The sequence below is a fragment of the Mauremys mutica genome, chromosome 24 (assembly GCF_020497125.1).
Source record: "Mauremys mutica isolate MM-2020 ecotype Southern chromosome 24, ASM2049712v1, whole genome shotgun sequence".
Taxonomy (NCBI): domain Eukaryota; kingdom Metazoa; phylum Chordata; order Testudines; family Geoemydidae; genus Mauremys; species Mauremys mutica.
In genome coordinates, this window is record NC_059095.1 from 8,709,649 (window position 1) to 8,729,151 (window position 19,503).

The following is a 19,503-nucleotide window of genomic DNA, read 5'->3' on the forward strand; positions in this document are numbered from 1 at the left end:
CCGCCAGGGGGGAGGGGCGGGGAGGGGCCCGGGGGGTGCACGGGGGGGAGGGGCGGGGATAGACTCGGGGGGGGGGGGGGGGCGGGGATAGACTCGGGGGGGGGGGGCCCGCCGCCCGGGCGGGGGAGGGGCGGTCCCGGGGAATCCCGGCTGGTCCCGGAGCTGCAGCCTCTCCCCAGCGCGAGGCTTTGCCCCGTGACGCGCTGCCGGCTCGGCCAATGGCGCGCACGGGGCCGGGCTGGCTGCGGTGACGTAGCAGCCGCGGCTCAGCCAATGGTGGGCGCGGGGCGAGGGGAGCGAGTCGGGAGTGTCGGAATGCAGCAGCCGCGGGCCCAGGTGGGGGTCCGGATCGGGGCCGGGGCTCGGGCGGCTGCGGCTGCTGGGGAGTGGGGGCCTCGAGGGGCGAGGCGGGGCTCGGGCCGGGGTTGTGGGGCGGCCCCTGGCGGGGGGTGGATGGTGGGGGCCACAGGGATCGGGGCAGGGGGCTGTGTGGGGGCTCGGGGGCAGGGTGGGGGGGGGGCACAGGGATCGGGGCAGGGGGCTGTGTGGGGGCTAGGGGGCAGGGTGGGGGGGCACAGGGAGCGAGGCGGGGTGTGTGTGGGGGGGGTGGGGGGGCACAGGGAGTGAGGCGGGGTGTGTGTGGGGGCTAGGGGGCAGGGTGGGGGGGCACAGGGAGTGAGGCGGGGTGTGTGGGGGGGCTAGGGGGCAGGGTGGGGGGGCACAGGGAGTGAGGCGGGGTGTGTGTGTCGGCTAGGGGGCAGGGTGGGGGGGCACAGGGAGTGAGGCGGGGTGTGTGGGGGGGCTAGGGGGCAGGGTGGGGGGGCACAGGGAGTGAGGCGGGGTGTGTGGGGGGGCTAGGGGGCAGGGTGGGGGGGCACAGGGAGGGAGGCGGGGTGTGTGGGGGGGCGAGGGGGCAAGGGTCGGGGGCACAGGGAGTTAGGCGGGGTGTGTGTGGGGGCTAGGGGCAGGGTGGGGGGGCACAGGGAGTGAGGCGGGGTGTGTGTGGGGGCTAGGGGGCAGGGTGGGGGGGCACAGGGAGCGAGGCGGGGTGTGTGTGGGGGCTAGGGGGCAGGGTGGGGGGGCACAGGGAGTGAGGCGGGGTGTGTGGGGGGGCGAGGGGATAGGGTGGGGGGCACAGGGAGTGAGGCGGGGTGTGTTTGGGGGCTAGGGGGCAGGGTGGTGATGGGCCACAGGGAGTGAGGCGGGGTGTGTGTGGGGGTTAGGGGGCAGGGTGGGGGGGCACAGGGAGTGAGGCGGGGTGTGGGGGGGGGTTAGGGGGCGGTGGGGGGTAGTGTGGTGCTGGCCACAGGGAGCGGGGGCTGCGTGTGGGTGGTGAGTGGGGCAGGGGGCTGTGTGGGGGCTAGGGGGCAGGGTGGTGATGGGCCACAGGGAGTGAGGCCGGTGTGTGTGTGGGGGGGGGTTATGGGGCTGGGTGGGGGGTAGTGTGGTGCTGGCCACAGGGAGTGGGGGCTGCGTCTGCGTAGGGAGTGAGGCGGGGGCTGTGTGGGGGCAGGGTGGAGCACTGTGCGGAGTACTAGGGGGCTGCGTGGTGGGGCAGGGGACTGTGTTGGGCCGAGGGGTAGAGAGGGGGTGAGGGGTTAGGCGTGGAGGGTTGTGTGGAGCTCCAGGCAAGTGTAACTTGGGGACAGTCAGAGGTGCTGGAAGTGGGGCTACTGCCGCCCCCCGTGGCTTGAAGCGGTTTCCATCACATCCAGGGTTCACAGTTTGGTTCGATGGCTCTTAGCACCCCCCCCCTGTACAGATTGTTCCTGCACCCCTGGGGACAGTGGTTCTTGTATTGTAGTTGGAGTGTGGTGAGAGGGTGAGGCCTGAAGTTCCTTTGTGTAGATCCCTCTCTCCTCCAGTGCACCCCAGTGGGCAGAGTGGAAACATCAGAACAAGCTCGGCTTTGCTTCCTCCTCTTTCAGATTTATAAAATCAATGTGCTGATTGAGCCCCTCGTCGCCTCCATTCAGGGCCTGGTGACTTATTTAGGGGTCTTACCCAGTGCTGTGTCATGGGGCTGAGTAGGGGAGGGTGAGCTTTCCTCTCCCTTAGCAGAGGATGTCGGGGAAGCTGAACAAAAAGGGTGGGAAGGAGGGTGGCTGAGGGACAAAGAATGATGGTTTGGGGGTTATAGCACTGGACTAGGACTCACGAAATTTGGGTTTAATCCCTGGCTCTGCCACAGACTCCCTCTGTGACTATGGGTCAGTCCTTGGGCATGGACAGTCTCTTGCTATGCATCTATACAGCACCTACCACAATGGGGCTCTGTCCGTAGCTCCTCGGGGCTACTGTAATAATCTGCTAGACTGAAATATCTTCCCACAAGCAGGGGGGCGGGCACTGAATCATAACCCTGGAGAGCAGACGGCAGGGATCAGTCCTGCCTTGGCTGGGTGCGAATGAACTAGAAATAGATGCAACGTAAGAGCAGAGCTCATCCATCTCTTGTATCCATTCACGTGCCAGTTTAGAGCAGGTGCCGCTGCGTCATGCAGGGGTTCTGTTGCTCATCCCACAGCGCTGGAATGTCTGTGGCTGATTGGGGCATGACAATTCTCTTGTTCCCCTTGTCTCCTTCCAGGGTTGAACTGAGCTGTCTGGCTCTCTGAAGGGTGGGCTGGGCTCCTTTTGGTCTGACAGCCATGTCCACCTTCAGGCAGGAGAATGTGGATGACCATTATGAGATGGGAGAAGAGTTGGGCAGGTGAGTGTGCTAACTAGGGGGCGTGCTCTGCTGCGGGTGGTGCAGTCTCCTGGCCATAAAGCCAAGAGCCTGACTGCTTATAGTCATTAAATAAACTCATGGCATTTCTTTTGCAATTTCCATTTCTGGTCGCTACACCCTGTCTCCATGTTCCCACCCTGCGTGTTCCATCAGGTGTGGGATTCTCTACCACTTGCTGTTTTAAAGTGTTGGGCAGTTCTGCTGTTCAGCTGCTGTGTCTTTCTCCAGAGCCAGCTTTATTGCTTAAGGGATCTGTTTATATCCCTTATCTACCTCCCAGGGGTGGGTCGGGGGAGGCTTAATGAATATTTAAAACTTGAGCTGGTTGGGAATTTAACACCTCTTTGTTTTGGCCAGACAAATGTTGATTCATTGAAACAAACTTTTTATGGGAATGGGCCAGTTTTGATAATTCTTTAGTTGGGAAGGTTTCTCAGGTTCAGGGTGGAGTTTCAACAGAGCGCCCGCCAGGCAGCCTGATGGGGGTGGGCGTGGGGGGAGGTCTCAATCTCTCCTGCTGGAGTTGTTCCAGTTTGTATAAATATTCATTGGGCCAATCAGAGAGACCAGACGGTGACAGGCTCTTATACAAAGGCCAAGCATTTTTAGTCACAATTCGCTCCTTTTTCTAGTGGAGCTATGGCTCTTTTCCCCATAAGCCGCTCACATCATGTCCCTGTTTGGCTGGATCTGCCCTGCCTCAAAAAGATCACTGTGGCTTGCTTAGCATTCTTCATTGGTGTCTCAGTCGCTCTGCATGTTTGAGGCATGTTCCTGCTATGAATCATCTTTGCCTCTCAGCAGAAGCTCAGCTGTCTTTAGAACACAGGAAGAGGAGGCTGTTGGGTTGCATGCAGACTGGACTTATTCACATTGGATGCAAAACCTGTGTGCATCTTAGCTGTGCTCCATGTCTTAGCGTCAACAGAAACCCTCCCCAAGTTTTTGGTGTTGATGATGGAGCTACTATTTATTGCAGCAGTGTCCAAAGGTCCCACTTGGTGGAGGCCTTTGCTCCAGGTGCTATACAAACCCATAGGAAGATGCAACCCCTGTTCCAAAGGGCTTATGGTCTAACACAGTGATAGTCAGACAGGCTCGTGAGCTGCGAGTGGCTCTTCAATGTGTCTCCTGCGGCTCTTTGTAGCACATATTAAAACACCGTGTGATTGAATTATTAACCAATCAGGATGCTCTTACTATGTTATTAACCAGTTGTAGTTGCTAAGATAATAATGGTCAGTCATTTTGCTGTGAGAATAATATATCCAAATAGGAAATGAAACAGTGAATTCACATGACTGTGGCTCTTTTGGGTAACGCTGCTGGCTAATTTGACTCATGAACCACTGAGGTCTGAGTATCACTGGAGTTTGACTCTGTAGGGGAATGCTTGCTTGTAAACAGTAAAATAAAAGTGGAAAAATCCTGTGTTGAGAACATTTCTGATGATCTTCGGCTTCTTAGAAAACCTTTCCCCACCAAATTAAACTTCTGAATCAAATTGAGGTTGTTGGTGTCCCTTGAAGTCTGTATTCCAAGTCTGAAACGTAGAAGGAGAGTTAAAGTGGTTCAGATGTAGCAAGCCCAGAAAATTCTGGTGTGCGTGTGTGAGAATGGCGTTTAAGTTTGGCATTAGACTTCGACATCTAAACCTAGCTGGTGATTGCCATGGTGTCTCTGGTTTAAATAACATGCAATGTTAGATGTTTTGTGGACTGCCTTCAGCGTCCGCCGCCGCTAGCTAAGGCGTGTTGTGTATTGGAATACAGCTCGGGAGTTCCTTAGGGGCAGTGTTTTCCTTTTGAGTGCGGTAACAGCACAGGTGGCCTTGTTGGTGTTTAAATAAGAATGGCGCTCGTTGGAACCCTGCACTGGCTCAAAGCGTTTTCCAAGCAATCCTCCCGGCCTGTCCACCTTACAGGAGCGGAGGGAGTGTTACCTGGGCAGTGGTATTGTGTGGTGCTTTGTGGGTCTGGCCCACGCTGCAGTGCATATGTGCCTCTTTCTGTTTACTTTGAGATGGTAATCGGTCTTCTCCATTGCCGAGAATGTGTGTGGGCATAAGAGCTGGCAGTTCTCAGGTGAACTCTTCGGAGACTGTTAAGGCTACATTCCTGGGCCTTTTGACCTTTAGTTGAATTCTCTTTTCAAGTCTGCTGGACCAACCTGCTGCTGCTGTAGTTCTGCCTTCTTGGGATGCGGCCGAAAGTTTGTTTCATGGGTTCCTCTAATCCCTGGGCTCCCCAGCCCCTTGGGGAAGGAGTTTTGTGTCACCATCCCGTCCAGCTGAGCAAGGAGCGGCATGGGTTCCCCTTGCTCCCTGCTGTTCAGGCAGCTGGAAGGTTGATGACTGTGGCAGTGAAGAGAGATGGGTGCAGAGGGGGACACAAGATGTTTAAAGGAGGAAAGTGGCTCCCCCCTTCCTCTGTGCTTTGGGTTTGACTAATGTGCTCATAAAGGGGTGAGCAGCTTAAAACGAGTGTGCCTATTGTGCTCCCTGGGGAAGGAATCCAGGGAATCTAAGGCTTTGCTGCTCTGGCGGTAGCTCTCCTTCGGTGTGTGACTATTTCATCACTTCTCTGTCCCGACAAGGTGACCTCCTTATTTCTGCATTTCCTAGAAGACATTGGTTTGTTAGACACTTCACCCGTCACAGCCCACTTCTTCCTCCCCTGCTCAGTACGCTCTAATCCAGGCAGGCTGCTGGGAGGTAAGAGGCTGTTGGTCTGGGAAGTTTTTAGCATTTGATCAGCTCTGACTGTTTCCTGTCCAAGCACAAGCCTTATATGGAAAGTTCAGGCCTGGCAGCCGCCAGCCAGTGAAGCAAGCCTTGATGTCACTGTTTAAAAATGTAAATAACCCAGTTGGAGGCAAAGATGCTTGCAGTGTAAGGGGGGGGGGGGAGGGTGACCAGATGTCCCCATTTTATAGGGACAGCCCTGATATTTGGGGCTTTGTCTTTATACAGGCGCCTATTACCCCCTCCCGCTGCCAGTCCCGATTTTTCACACTTGCTATCTGGTCACCCTAACGCAGGGGCAGTTAATTTTGATCCTCCCAGGAAGAGGAAGAAATCCATCTAAATCTGGGCCTGTAACTTCCGGAGGCAGCATAGTTTTGTGGGTCCGGGGGGGTCAGGATTCCCTGGGTTCTGTTTTTTGACTCTGTCGCCAACCCCCTGCGTGTCAGTAACATAACCTCTCAGAGCCTCAATTTTCCTGCTTGTAAAATAGGGGTGTCACTGACGTAGACCACAGGGGGAGCACGTGTTATAAATTAGTATTCACAAAGCACTTGCAAATCTAAAGAGCTCTGTCAGTGCTGAGCATTGCTGTCTGGGTCAGTTGCACGGGCATGCTTCTTCCCAAATGCTCCTCACGGTGAAATCGACATCTCGGGGTGCTCCAGAATGGTGATTGGAACTCTTGAGCCACTGGATTCGTAGATCTGAAGGCCGGAAGGGACCTTTGTGATCATCAGGCCACGGGAACTGCCTGATTCCGGCACTGAGCCTTGTAACTTGCGGTTATATATCAGCAGGATATTGCATAAATGCCTAAGCAGCCTAATCACATTGTTACCATGATAGGCTTCCTGATACCTGGGTAGATTAATACGTTTCAAGGAAGGGCTAGAGATTTGTATGAATCAGAACAGCATCTGCGGTGACGTACTTAGGATAAAACCAGCATGAACCATCAATCATGCTCTAGGACAGGAGTAGGCAAACTACGGCCTGGGGGGCTGCATCTGGCCCTTCAGACGTTTTAATCTGGCCCTCGAGCTCCTGCTGGGGAGTGGGGTCAGGGGCTTGCCCCTCTCCGCATGTGCCATGGCTCTGCGTGGCTCCTAGAAGCAGCAGCATGTCCCCCCTCTGGCTCCTATGTGTGGGGGCAACCAAGGGGCTCTGCATGCTGCCCCCACCCCAAGCGCCACCCCCACAGCTCCTATTGGCCAGGAACCATGGCCAATGGGAGCTGCAGGGGCAGGGCGCAGAGCCACCTGGCTGAGCCTCCGCGTAGGAGCTGGAGGTGGAAACATGCTGCTGCTTCTGGGAGCAACTGGAGGTAAGCGCCGCCCAGAGCCTGCACCCCCAACTCCCTTCTGTGACCCGACCCCCTGCCCCAGCCCTGATCCCCCTCCTGCCCTCCAAACCCTTTGGTACCAACCCGGAGCACCCTCCTGCACCTCCAACCCCTCATCCCCAGCCCCGACCCAGAGCCCACACCCTAGCCGGAGCCATCACCCCCCTGCCCCTTTCCCACCCCCCTGCATCCCAACCCCAAATTTCGTGAGCATTCATGGCCCGCCACACAATTTCCCTACCCAGATATGGCCCTTGGGCCAAAAAGTTTGCCCACCCCTGCTCTAGGATGTTAACTGAACTCTAGCTGCAGCCAGGAGGGAAGTCTTTTCCTTCCTTCTTTCATCCTACCCAGCACAGTGGCATGTAGTGGCGGTATCGGTTTATTCCAATCCTGCCTCTGATGCCTCACAGACTGACAACCACAGGGGATGAGCTGGGGTATTGATCTGTCCTGGCTTGGCAGCAATTCGGTCTGTTTGTACGCCACAGGCGGTGGAAGTGTGCTCTCCAAGAAGGGGCTTTTATTCTGCCTTGGTGCTCAGCTTTCAGTGTCCATGATGCCCCAATCCCTGAGTTGGCCAAGTGGTGCATGGAGAAGGCAGACGCTTAGACCTAGAGTCGAGTGGAAGGGCTTTACCTGCTGCCCACGGAAGTACTGTGGCTCCCAGCAGATTTGTAAGGAGTTGCACCCTTCTCAGTAAGGAAACGTACCTATGGGAGGTCTCTTTAGACTCCAAGCTTTGCAGGCTGTAGATACCCCACTGCAGTCACTGACTCCTCCAGGCAGGTGCCAGTGAGGAGAGGTCTTATTAACTGATGCGTCCTTTCTCCTCCGTGCAGCGGCCAGTTTGCCATCGTGCGGAAGTGCCGGGAGAAGAAAAGCGGCCTGGAGTATGCGGCCAAGTTCATCAAGAAGCGGCGCCTGTCGTCCAGCCGGCGGGGCGTGAGCCGGGAGGAGATCGAGAGGGAGGTGGACATCCTGCGGGAGATCCAGCACCCCAACATCATCACGCTCCATGACATCTTCGAGAACAAGACGGACGTGGTGCTGATCCTGGAGCTGGTCTCGGGGGGCGAGCTCTTTGACTTCCTGGCCGAGAAGGAGTCCCTGACGGAGGAAGAGGCCACCCAGTTCCTCAAGCAGATCCTGGATGGAGTCCACTACTTGCATTCCAAGCGCATAGCGCACTTCGACCTGAAGGTAAGTTTCGGCCTATGGTGCCCAGGGCCCTGGCCTGCTAGACACAGCGGAGTCAAGGTGCGGACAGACTTATTGACTGTGAGGCCGACTCCATCTTGTGCGGTGATCTCATGAGATCGTCTCAGCTCAATGAGATCAAAGCCGGTGGATACCGGGTGGCAGATCTCCAAGGGCTGCTGCGGGGAGCCGTTTGTGGTCCAGTAGTTGGCGCTCCTTTTTCTTGGGTGTGGTGTGGTGCTGCGGGGGATAAATGAGGTGCTTTTATCTCTCACTTGGAAGAAAAGTCCCGATTGCTTGGTCTGTCTCCGCTTCCCAAGCCCTCTGAACCCGAACCTACAGGCTGAATTCTGCTCTCGTTTGCACTGGTGCCAATCCACTTACTCCGGTGGAGTACTCTGGGTGTTTGCTAGCATCAGACTCCGGCCTGTCGGTTTGGAGTCAAACCGAAGCGTGTATGCACAGAGGCAAAGGACTGAATCCAGATTGGACACCCTGTGCTTCACATAGGCAGGTGAAGCTCGGAGAGGTGGTGAAGGGCTCTTGAGAGAGAGACAGTAAATACAACCACAGCAGTGAAATAATGCTCAGTGACTTTACACAAGCACTGTGTGTAAGTCCAGAGTCTCAGCTGCAGCTGAGGCTTATCCTTGGCATTCTGGGTGGATGTTTGAAATAGCCACGTGGAAATGGTCCCATACCAGTGCTGCTTAGTCTTTACTTCCTGACGTGTGCATTTTTAACTCCTCTCAGCAGCGGCTGTGGGAGAGCAAGCTGGAATCTGTGCTGTTTCACAAGGCAGCATCAAAGCAGTTGTCAGTGGAGCTCTAACCACAGGGTCTCCGTTACTGATGTGGCAGGAAGGAACCCAGCTTGCCTTTCAGATCCCAGGCAGAGTCTGCAGGGCTGGCAGCTTGGAAAGCCGTGTTCTGAGCAGAAATGACTAAGCTAAAAAATTAATTTGGCCTGAGCTAGGTCGATGTACAGCTGCGGGGGTTCATGTCCATGCTATGCCCCCTCTGTTGGCTATCACGCACTTACCAGGAGCACTTCCACTCACTCAACTGTGTGGAGCACTGAGAGCTAGAGCCCCAGCCCCTGGCACCACCATGCGGGGCTCTCGGCTGGAGCCCCCACCCCTGCCTACAACGTAAGCTACCTTACGTCGACCTAACTCTGTAGTATAGAGTTAGACCAAGTCTGGGAGGGGGGAAGGAGGATAGGGAATCACAGGATGTCTCTTTCCAGTATAGAGTTGCACTCAAAGGTACAGGGATCTTAGTGTTGTCGGAAGCCAATATGAAAAAGCCCTGCTGCGTTTGCTTCTCTCCAGCCCGAGAACATCATGCTGCTGGACAAGAACGTGCCAAACCCCCGCATCAAACTCATCGACTTCGGCATTGCTCACAAAATCGAAGCAGGGAATGAGTTCAAAAACATCTTTGGGACCCCGGAGTTTGTAGGTAAGAGGGAAGTGGGGTGGTGGCGGCTCTCGGTGTTCTGGAGGCTTGTTTGAATCTTGGAAAGATGCTCTGGGACTTTGCAGTGAAGGAGAGCCAGGGGGGCGGTGGAGAGCTGTATTCCTGTATGGTGCCCCTGTGTATCAGAGCCCACAGCAGCCTCCCTTCGCTCTATCAGTTGTGTATCCAGGACCTCCCTGAGTCTGAGGAAGCTGCTAGTGCAGCCCTGGACAGGGCGAGATTTGGGTACCCTTGCTACAACTCTTTGACGTCCCCAGAAGAAAAGTATCACCAAAGCTCTGGCTAAGTCCAGTGGGGGTTTGAGTCGTTGCACGAGATGCCCCAAGCTGCTTGCAATGGAGTCTCCCTGCAGCATAACTTTCTCTCTTTCCTTCTAAAGCCCCTGAAATAGTGAACTACGAGCCCCTGGGGCTGGAGGCTGACATGTGGTGAGTATGCCATGACTCTCCATCATAGCCACAGGCCCGTTGTAGAACAGCTGCTGATGTGGGTGGTTTCGGCCCAGTTCTTAGTGGGCAGGTGTTTGCACCCTCTCTGTGGTAGACACCAGCTGGCAGCTTCCTGACAGAGGCCAAGAATTAAATGCACCTGGGGACTGAACCGTTGTCTTTAGCTGGAGTGGAGTCCCTCTAAGCCAGGGTTGAGGGGTGCTGGTTGGGCAGGGTGAGGGAAGTGGCCCATACTAGCTGTGCTATCTTGGCCCATACACTAGCTTGCAGTGCTAATATGCATGTCATAGAATCATAGAATCTCAGGGTTGGAAGGGACCTCAGGAGGTCATCTAGTCCAACCCCCATGTGGCACATTCATGTAGGTAAATGGGTTGCCTCAGTCTGCGGGGCTGTCAGCCTGGCACTGGCAATCAGCCCAGGAGGAGGGAATTCTGCATCTTTGGGGCTTGTTTCAGTTCCTTGCTTGTCTCCCGTAGCCAGGCAATGTTCTGGCTGGGGTCTGCTGAGCTTGTTGCTGTCTGCTCAATGCCATAGAATCTCAGGGTTGGAAGGGACCTCGGGAGGTATCTAGTCCAACCCCCTGCTCAAAGCAGGACCAATCCCCAACTAAATCATCCCAGCCAGGGCTTTGTCAAGCCTGACCATCTAATTCCCTCCTTTTATATCTTTTTGTCCCTCGCTCCTGTTCCTGTTTCATCTGTTGTCCCAGGTCAATTCCCGGTTCTGTGGTACCCCTCTCGCTGAAGAGGGCAGGCCTTTAATTCCTGGTGGGCCCCAGCAATCTGACTTTCAGACAGGCTGGTCTCTTTGAATGCTGCTAAATCTAGCTCTGGGGTGGGGGTGGGTGGGTGTTGGGTATTTGCACCAGGGCTCGGGATAGGCCTGTAATCGCTGAAGGCTGAGTGGGATTTGGTTGACTTGCACATCCTGGAAGCTTCTAATGAAATAACCAAACCCCGGATTCCCTGACCTGAGCTTTGATCCTTAACTCGGGCAGCTCAGAGACGTGAACGGGGAACCTTGTCCTAGACCTAGAAAGCGTCTGTGCTAAGGGAAAGATGAAATCTTGGGGCAAGCTGGCTGCAGGGTGGACTGATCTGTCACTAACACGTGCCCTCCGCTGGAAAACCTAAAAGACTTAAGGCTGGAGTGAGGAAAGACCTGACTAAAAACTGCTCTACAATGCAGTGATCTTGTGTCCTCTCCCTCTCTCCTAGGAGCATCGGGGTCATCACATACATTCTGTGAGTACAAGGACAATTATTCTTCTCTCTGGGTAAGAATATGCTCTGCTGTGCTTGAGGAGACAGTGTTGTCAAAGGCTGGGATTCAGACGTCCTGGGTCCTACTCCCAGCGTTGCCACTGAGTCACTGCCTGACCTGGGGCAAGTCCTTTTTCCCCCTCTCTGACCCAAGTCAGGGGAACCAAAGTAATGTTAGTGCAGGTGTTTGGGAGCGAGCGGCAGGGCTTGGCGCTGTCGGCACCGAGCGGTGTCTGATGGTAACTGTCTGATCTCGCCCTGCAGTCTAAGTGGCGCCTCTCCGTTCCTGGGCGAAACGAAGCAGGAGACGCTGACGAACATCTCCGCCGTGAACTACGACTTCGACGAGGAGTATTTCAGCAACACCAGCGAGCTGGCCAAGGACTTCATCCGGCGCCTGCTTGTCAAAGATCCCAAGTACGAGACCAGTCGGTTGAAACGAACCGCGGGGAGCGAGGCATGGGGACGGTCTGCTGTGTGCCTAGCACTGCCCGCTGCCAGCAGCCTCCAAAAGCCCCAGCCTCTCTCTTGCTGCCGCTGTGCAGTGGATGAGCTTGGCTAACCTGCTGCTTGTTGTCACCACACAGCACACTCAGTGTAAGAGGAATGGCAGGCGACTGCCCCATGTTTTAGGCCAGAAGTGCTGTTTTCTCACGTCCGTAACCTCCGACAGCTGCTTCTTATCTGCCGTCAACAGGGTCCAGTCTCTCACAATATCCTCAAAGCAAAAATATCTGCCGCTCCAGGTGTGCAGGTTTAATGGGAGCCGTTGGACTGGCTCTCGGCTCTCCAGGACGATAGTCTGGTACCAGACTGCCGTTGCAGCATCTCTGGAAGCCAGCTCCCCTCTAATGGGAATCCTGCACTTAGCAGAGAAGCTAGCTTGCCTTGGGCAGCGGTTGGGTCTGCAGGGCAGCAAGGCAAATAATTCCAGTACAGAGTGTGTCGGCTCAGCTGATGGAAGGGGGAAGCTGCTGCTGATTTGACGGCTGGCACTTGGTGGGATTAAAACAGAGACTGAGAATAACTGGCTCAGCTCTCTGCGTGCGGGTTTCAGCTGAAAACTAGTGACCCCGAGCAGGCCAAAAACTCGGTCCAGCTGCTGTAGCATAACGAACAGACCTAATGTCGTTGCAGGAAGCGGATGACAATTGCCCAGAGCCTGGAGCATCCCTGGATTAAGGTAAAAATCCATAAATTCTTGTGGCCTGGCTCTGTTTCCCAAAGGTACCGAACAGCCCAACTCCCACGGATGGGAACAGCGTGCACTCAGCCCCTCTGGAGAATCAGGCCATTTGTTGTGGCATCTAATTGCTCTTGGTATCACCCTTTAAGCAAGAAGCGTTTGCTTCTCATTCACTCCACGAGCCTGGAGAGAGCTAGCAGCTGTGCTGACTTGGTCTAGAGGGAGCTGATTCCTGGCCAGCCTTGAAGCAGGGGTGGGGACAAAACAATCTGGAATTCTCTACAGGCAGGGGGCAGTGGGGGACCGGTGGCCATGTCTCCATCAGTATTGGCTTGCACCATGGAGGTAGGGGAACTGCACTGCACGTGGGTTGGCTCTGAACCATGCGCAAAGTGTATGGCGTGAATGCAACTGCCAGCTTGCTGTTGGCCTGCACTGCTACAGACTAGGGACCGAATGGCTAGGCAGCAGTTCTGCAGAAAAGGACCTAGAGGTTACAGTGGACGAGAAGCTGGATATGAGTCAGCAGTGGGCCCTTGTTGCCAAGAAGGCTAATGGCATTTTGGGCTGTATAAGTAGGGGCATTGCCAGCAGATCGAGGGATGTGATCATTCCCCTCTACTCAGCACTGGTGAGGCCTCATCTGGAGTACTGTGTCCAGTTTTGGGCCCCACACTACAAGAAGGATGTGGAAAAATTGGAAAGAGTCCAGTGGAGGGCAACAAAAATGTTTAGGGGGCTGGAGCACATGACTTATGAGGAGAGGCTGAGGGAACTGGAATTGTTCATTCTGCAGAAGAGAAGAATGAGGGGGGATTTGATAGCTGCTTTCAACTAGCTGAAAGGGGGTTCCCAAGAGGATGGATCTAGACTGTGCTCAGTGGTACCAGATGACAGAACAAGGAACAATGGTCTCAAGCTGAAGTGAGGGAGGTCTAGGTTGGATATTAGGAAACACTATTTCACTAGGAGGGTGGTGAAGCACTGGAATGGGTTATCTAGGGAGGTGGTGGAATCTCCATCTTTAGAGGTTTTTAAGGCCTGGTTTGATTTAGTTGGGGGTTGGTCCTGCTTTGAGCAGGGGGTTGGACTAGATGACCTCCTGAGGTCCCTTCCAGCCCTGATATTCTATGAAATGTGCAGCCTGGGGGTGGGAGGGAAGAGTCATTGACCCTGGACAGTACCTGAGAGCTGAGTTTTCCCTTCTCCTCCTTGCAGGTGATCAAGAGGAGGAACGTCCGCAATGAAGACAACGGCAAGAAGCCGGAGAGGCGGCGTCTCAAGACCACTCGGCTCAAGGAGTACACCATCAAGTCCCACTCCAGCATGCCCCCCAACAACACCTACATCAACTTTGAGCGCTTCTCCAAGGTCCTGGAGTACGTGGCTGTGGTTGAGGAGAGCCTCCGGGAGATGGAGAGGAACAAGAAGTCCTTCCGGGAGGACATCGAAGCCTTGCGCTCCATCTACGAGGAGAAGGAGTCCTGGTACAAGGAGGAGAATGAGATCATCCGCCAGGACCTGCGCCAGATCCGGCAGGAGCTGCAGAAGACAGAGGCCCTGAAAAAGCAGACCCAGGAGGAGACCAAGAGCACCCTGCTGGTGGCCAATGGGCTTAAACGGCGCTACCGGAAGCTGGAGAACCGCTATGAGGCTCTGGCCAAGCAGGTGGCCTCGGAGATGAAATTTGCGCAGGAGCTGGTGTGGTCAGTGGAGCAGGAGAAGCTGCAGGGTGGAGAGGGGGACTGCAGCATCCGCTAGCCTTCATCCTCTGAGCTTGTGGGGCTGGCGAGGAGAACACGCTGTGGGGGAGAATACCTTTGCCATGGCCTGTATAGGGGAGACACCCAATCTGTGCCCACCTGAGCTTCATCTATTCACTAGGAGCCCAAGAGGCTTGGCCTTAATGGCATAAAACTGGAATAGACTGCAGCAGTATTTAGTATGCAGGTATGACAGCCTGGACACTACAACTCCCATCATGCAATGCTTCTGATCCAAACTGTAGTCTGCTGAGCCCACTGCATGCTGGGACCTGTAGTCTTCCCCAAATTGCCCCACCATATTAAAGGAGAAGGCTGCACTCTTTATGGGCTGGTCTCCGGCCAGCCCCCTGTTTTGAGGGTATATTGGCAATGGCAGCTTTTAATTACTTGCGAGTGGGTCCAGCCTTTGTCCAAGGACTTGGGCTGTTTCTTACTCTGATATTAACAAAATCCCATGCTGATCATTGGTAATGTTCCATCTCTCTTCCCTGCTGCCTCTGACCACCAGCAGTGAAGCTTTGACTTGTCTAATTCCCAGGAGCCACGACTGTGGCTATGCTGACCTGGGTACTGCAGCCGTTTGGATTTCGAGAGCATCCTGGCAGCGGGAGCTGCTCTTGCAAGTTCACAAGACTCTTGCCTGTCTGGGGGGAGAGACCAGCGGGTGTTCCCAGGGGAGAGCTGAACGGCTCAGGGAGGGGGCCTTGATCTGGGCATTGTACAGACTGTCTCGATAGCTCCTGACACGTTTGGAGAGCGAAGAGCCAAACCCTTTGGAAAAGGGGCTTCTAGCTGGCCAGTCCGTAACCTGGCTGTCAAGCCCTCCTGACCTGGGCAACTTGCCTTAGCCGGCTCGTGCGGTGGCGGCCTGTCTGTACTCTCGCCCGTAGAATCTCTCTCTCTCTCTCTCGCTGATTTGCAGGCTCCTTGAGAGCGGTTGCCTCAGCAGCGTGACCTTCCTTCCTTCCTTCTCGGGAACTGCCTTTGACCCTCAGCGACCCAAGTGCTGCTTTATTCCCTGGTGTGAGGGGAGGGCTTTAATTTCTTTTTAACCTCTCCAGGCCACTCTGCTGTTGGAAATATGTTTTCTTACCAATCTGGGCGGAGAATCGATCACCTTGCGATAATGCGAACCATTGAGACTAGAGCTGCCTCCCGTCCAGCAGTTACTAGCTATAACCTGTGGGGCTTGGGCTTGCTTTAGGGCTTCTGGGCACTGGTCCCCGCCGCAAAGGATTCTCTGGAATGCTAGGGTGTCCTCTGCGTGATCCTTGCCCTTTTCCAGGGTTTAATTTGCACCTCTCTTGGTCCTGGCCATGGAAGAGACTGGCTGAGCTCTCCTGAGCCAGTGCTGGGTTGGAGAATTGAATCTCCTACCTAATGAGGGCAGGGTTTGGCCTTCTCCTGCCACGCTTCCTCCCTGCTGGCCTCCATATCAAAGACCCAGCTTTATTTGTGGCAGGAGAGCACTGGGAGTCTAGGATCTTGAACCCAAGCAGGCGTCTTCCCAAGATACGCTGGGTAGCTGCAGCTCTGACGGCCGCAGGGGCTGCCATGAACATACCTGCCCATGTCAACTCCCTGTGCCTGGTCTGTTCTGCACCTCCTGGCCTGGCTGTTCCTCTGGCGCCATCTTGGCTGGGGTTGTTCCTGCTCCTTTTTGGAGCCTTTTCCACCTGTCAGTTGCTCGTTGTCTGCTGAAGCAGCTGGATACCTCCCAACTTCGGTCTCTGCCTGTCCTGTGGCTTCTGTTTTCCCTCCGCTTGGTGCCACTCAGCCCTGAGCCCTCGTAGGAGTTTGTGCAGCCTCTTCTCTAACAACCTCTTTCTTCGTTGTACAATAGGAGTCCCAGTGTCATGGAAGCCAGAGGTGGGAGAGATCAACTAGCAGGCACATGGAGTTGGCTAACGCAATGCAGGTCCTTCCTTGCTGTGTCTTCTGCCTCTTCCCTGATTCTCTTCTCACGCATGTAACAGGCTGCCTGGCATCCTGCCCAGTACTCCGGGCCGGCTTTGCTGGCCACGGGAGGGCCGGGCCCTAAGGGTCTCGCCTCACTCCTGCTCCTTGTTCTGCGTGTTCCTAACCCGCTGCTTGTCACCGACCAGATCTTCAATTTCAATCCTGCCCTGGTGGCCTGATTCAGTGTTTGACCCTATAGGGCCTAATGCCCTTGCACGTTTCTCCCCCGCCCTCTCCTTACGTTCGTCATGTGCAGAAGCCACTTGTCAGGGCTTGTCCCTTTTCTCCCCTACTCCCGCCCCACCTTTGGGCATGGACTGGCCTCTGCGCACTTCCCATCTCCCTGCATGTTGCCAGCATGCGCCAGCTCAGGGCCTGCGGTCTATAGTGCTTGATTTCACTTCCCTGGAGTTATTCCCGTAACGCCTTCCAACCAGGGACCTGAGAGTGCTTTGCTGAACCTCAGTTGACCCTGTGGGCAGAATCCGTGTGTGTTTCTAGAGGTGAACTGAATTGCACAGTCAAGTCATGGGAACAGAACCCAGGAGTCCTGCCTTCCATCCCCATCTCGACCCACTTGCCAATCCTCTTGCCTGCGAGCTAAACCACATTTCTGCCTCCACCACCCGTGTCCGGTTACGGCTGCTCTGTGGCCTGTTATCCAGCCAAGTTTAACTTTGTGTTTCGTCGTCAGTAAAACGTTCGCTGCCCCCTTGCTGCAATGTACCGACAGCTGCTTTGATAGTTCAAGGCAACTGTTTGTTTATAGTTTACCTTGAATTTCAGTTTCCCTAACTTTGACCCTTACAGCCATGTTCTGTCTTCAACCCCAGATCCAATCAGTCTCCTTTCTTGGCTTCCCTCCCGTCTGTTCTAGCCTGGGGTTGCTCTCTACAACCACCCAGTGCAAGAAAGAGTCTGGGTGCAGACTGGCAGTGGTGGGGGAAGAAACCGTCTCAAGCTGGAAAACAATAATCAGGCTGCAAAGGTGGCATGTGCAGCTTGTCTGGTCTCTTCTAGTCTGTGGACTCCAGCATCAGGAGGGGAAGAATGCCAAGAATGCCCTGGAAGCAGTGAGGAATTTGTTGTTTTATGGCTTGTGCATCTGCATTGAAAAGCCAAGCAGGCTAGTAGCTGCCTTGCTTCAGAGTCCCTTTTCAGCTGGTCTCTCTAAACCCCTGCTTTCTTCCCTGTCTCTCTGCCTTGTCCTTTTAAGCAATCTATGACCAAAGACTTTGAATCTCACGGGGGCCCAGTCCTTGCAGTTGCCAGATACCCTCCAGTCCTGTCGTTTTCACTGGGAATAAAGGATTGCTTGCCACTTCCCAGGATCAGGTCCCACGTGACTTCTGCTCTGCGCTCATGTCACTTGTTGCCAGGCTATGTAACCAGAGAGGGAGTAGGACCCTGGCGGTCGGAGTTCGGGGCTGGGTGCTGCAAGGCTGTATCCTGGGTGTGGTCGCATGTGTCAGCAGCTACACCTGGAAATCTCTCGACCGTTCTCTTTACCCAGCTTAAGGATTTGGGCTCCATACTGTAAAATGAAAGAGCAAGAAAATGCCTAGCGGAGAATATTGCTGTTGCCTCTTCCTCTGCAGAGGCAACGTTTGATGCACTTATCTCATTCCAATTGTATTCCCCTTTTCTCCTGTGCCATAGCTCCAGAGGCCGTGGATTCGAAAGGCACCCCCGTGCCTGCGTAAGGTGCAGCATTGAGGGCTGTCAGGTAACTCTTGAACTCTGAGCTGTAGTGCTCCCGGTGCTGCCTCAGAGATGAAATAGACCCGTGCGTTTGTGCCAATCTGAGTCAAAAGCACCATTGCATGTGCCGTAACCCAGCACCCAACTTCCGTAACGAAGTGGACGCCGGCCAGAGGGCGCTTTCAGGCGAACTTATTCTAGTGGCACAGAAATGTGTCTGTGAAATGAGGGAGGGGCCTGGACTGGTTCATCTCTAGGCCTGTTTGGATACACAGTCGATCAGAGAAACCAGATACTGAACCAAGAGATGTTGGTTGCCAAGATCTGCAGAAAACTTGTGTTTTCCCGGCCTGTGATGTGTGATCTCCAAGTGTCCTTTCCGTACCAGTGTGCTGTGCGTTCCCAGGGGCTGGAGGAGGGAACCGTGCAGCCACTCCTGTGTGTTCCTGGTTTTTTGAATACCTTTACCCTCAGTCCTGGAGAAAGCAGGTGCCGGTGCAGGATTAAATAGATGAGGGGAGGCAGGTGTGAACTACCAGGTGAGCAGTGAGGTCTGTCCATGGGCTGGTCTCGAGCTGCTCGGATGAGTTGGGAGCCCCCTGGTGTGCCTGGGTGTATTGCACTGTGGCAATCCTTGGCTGTCCTTGAGCAAGGACCAGCGTCTCTTCCCGTCCAGGGAAAGTCCTTAGTCACTCCCTGAAGCTGCACGCAGCTGTCAACACAACACAGGGCCTTGAGGAGGGAGAAGAGCGTGGGCTGGATCTTGGGGAATCCCGATGCTTGTCATGAATGTGACAGTGGGGCAGATAGAAACTCCTGTGTGAGAGCCACTAGTTAGTGGGACCCCTGGCCCCTTCCCAGAGAAAGTCTCCACTCTGCCTAGGGGTCCCCAAAAGAGAGGCTGAGAGCGGGCTCTGGGGAACAGCGGCTCTGCCATTGCTTGGGGCAGGGAGTTGACTGGTCTGTATCAGAACCTAGGGTTGAAAGGCAGACGGTGCCTCCAGCTCCTTGCCTGAACCCTGTGTTGGAAGGAGAGCTGTAGCACAGCTCAGCAGCAACAACTAGTAGCCAATCAGTGTTCAACTTTGCCTGAAGGGAGTCAGGGGTTGGCCAATCACTGACTCTCAGTGTAGACAGGGGCTGAGCCCTCTTTCTTGGTTCACCCACTTGGCTATCTGGGCTCATGGGTCGTGTTGTTCTGTGCCATGCCCTAGTGCCTGTGTAGCAGAGAGCTGTATTAACCTTGGGCTAGGTTCACTTTTAGTAGGCAGGAGTGACCCCATGTACCCCTCTGCTCTGGGACACACACAATCCAGTACCAATGGGTTACACCAGCCTGTCTTTATTTTAAGGGAATAAAGATTTCTGTATCAACAGGCTGTGGCGTTGGCTTGTGTTCTGCCGTGGGTGGGAGGAACCTGGCTTTAGGGGAGGGGATAAGGTAGCCTCAGGGGGGAGACCTTATACTGGTTAAACTTTCTGTCTGCCCCTCTCCTCCAAGCTGCTGGTTCGAATCCAGCCGGAGGAGAGAGCTTCACCGTAGATCACCATCAGGGTGCCCTGCGTAGAGTCCCATTCTTTGCATCCATGTGATTGCAAACCCTCCCCTGCTCCATGGGCCCAGGCCCTGCTCTGTGGCTGAACACAGGCCTTTCTTCTCCATGGTTGGGAGGC

The 19,503-nt window shown here is 55.0% G+C and overlaps 1 protein-coding gene across 2 annotated transcripts; it reads left to right on the plus strand.

The window, feature by feature from the left end:
- Positions 1 to 235: 235 nt before the first annotated feature.
- DAPK3 (death associated protein kinase 3) lies at positions 236 to 19,203 on the plus strand. Of its 2 annotated transcripts, none has more exons than XM_044998625.1 (9): positions 236 to 336; positions 2,591 to 2,713; positions 7,665 to 8,025; positions 9,356 to 9,485; positions 9,883 to 9,931; positions 11,173 to 11,199; positions 11,482 to 11,634; positions 12,355 to 12,400; positions 13,622 to 19,203. In XM_044998625.1, exons 2-9 carry the CDS (start codon positions 2,652 to 2,654, stop codon positions 14,162 to 14,164), a joined length of 1,371 nt encoding a protein of 456 aa, XP_044854560.1. In that variant the 5' UTR covers positions 236 to 336; positions 2,591 to 2,651; the 3' UTR covers positions 14,165 to 19,203. The 2 variants fall into 2 exon arrangements, with proteins under 2 accessions (XP_044854560.1, XP_044854561.1); XM_044998626.1 differs by lacking the exon at positions 236 to 336 and adding an exon at positions 1,623 to 1,822.
- Positions 19,204 to 19,503: the final 300 nt, after the last annotated feature.

Excerpts from the sequence above, each read along its gene's own strand:
- DAPK3 (XM_044998625.1), top strand. The coding sequence starts at position 2,652 with ATGTCCACCTTCAGGCAGGAGAATGTGGATGACCATTATGAGATGGGA. Across the intron at positions 9,932-11,172 it reads GGGCTGGAGGCTGACATGTG|GAGCATCGGGGTCATCACAT; the intron begins GTGAGTATGCCA and ends CCTCTCTCCTAG. Across the intron at positions 12,401-13,621 it reads TGGAGCATCCCTGGATTAAG|GTGATCAAGAGGAGGAACGT; the intron begins GTAAAAATCCAT and ends TCCTCCTTGCAG.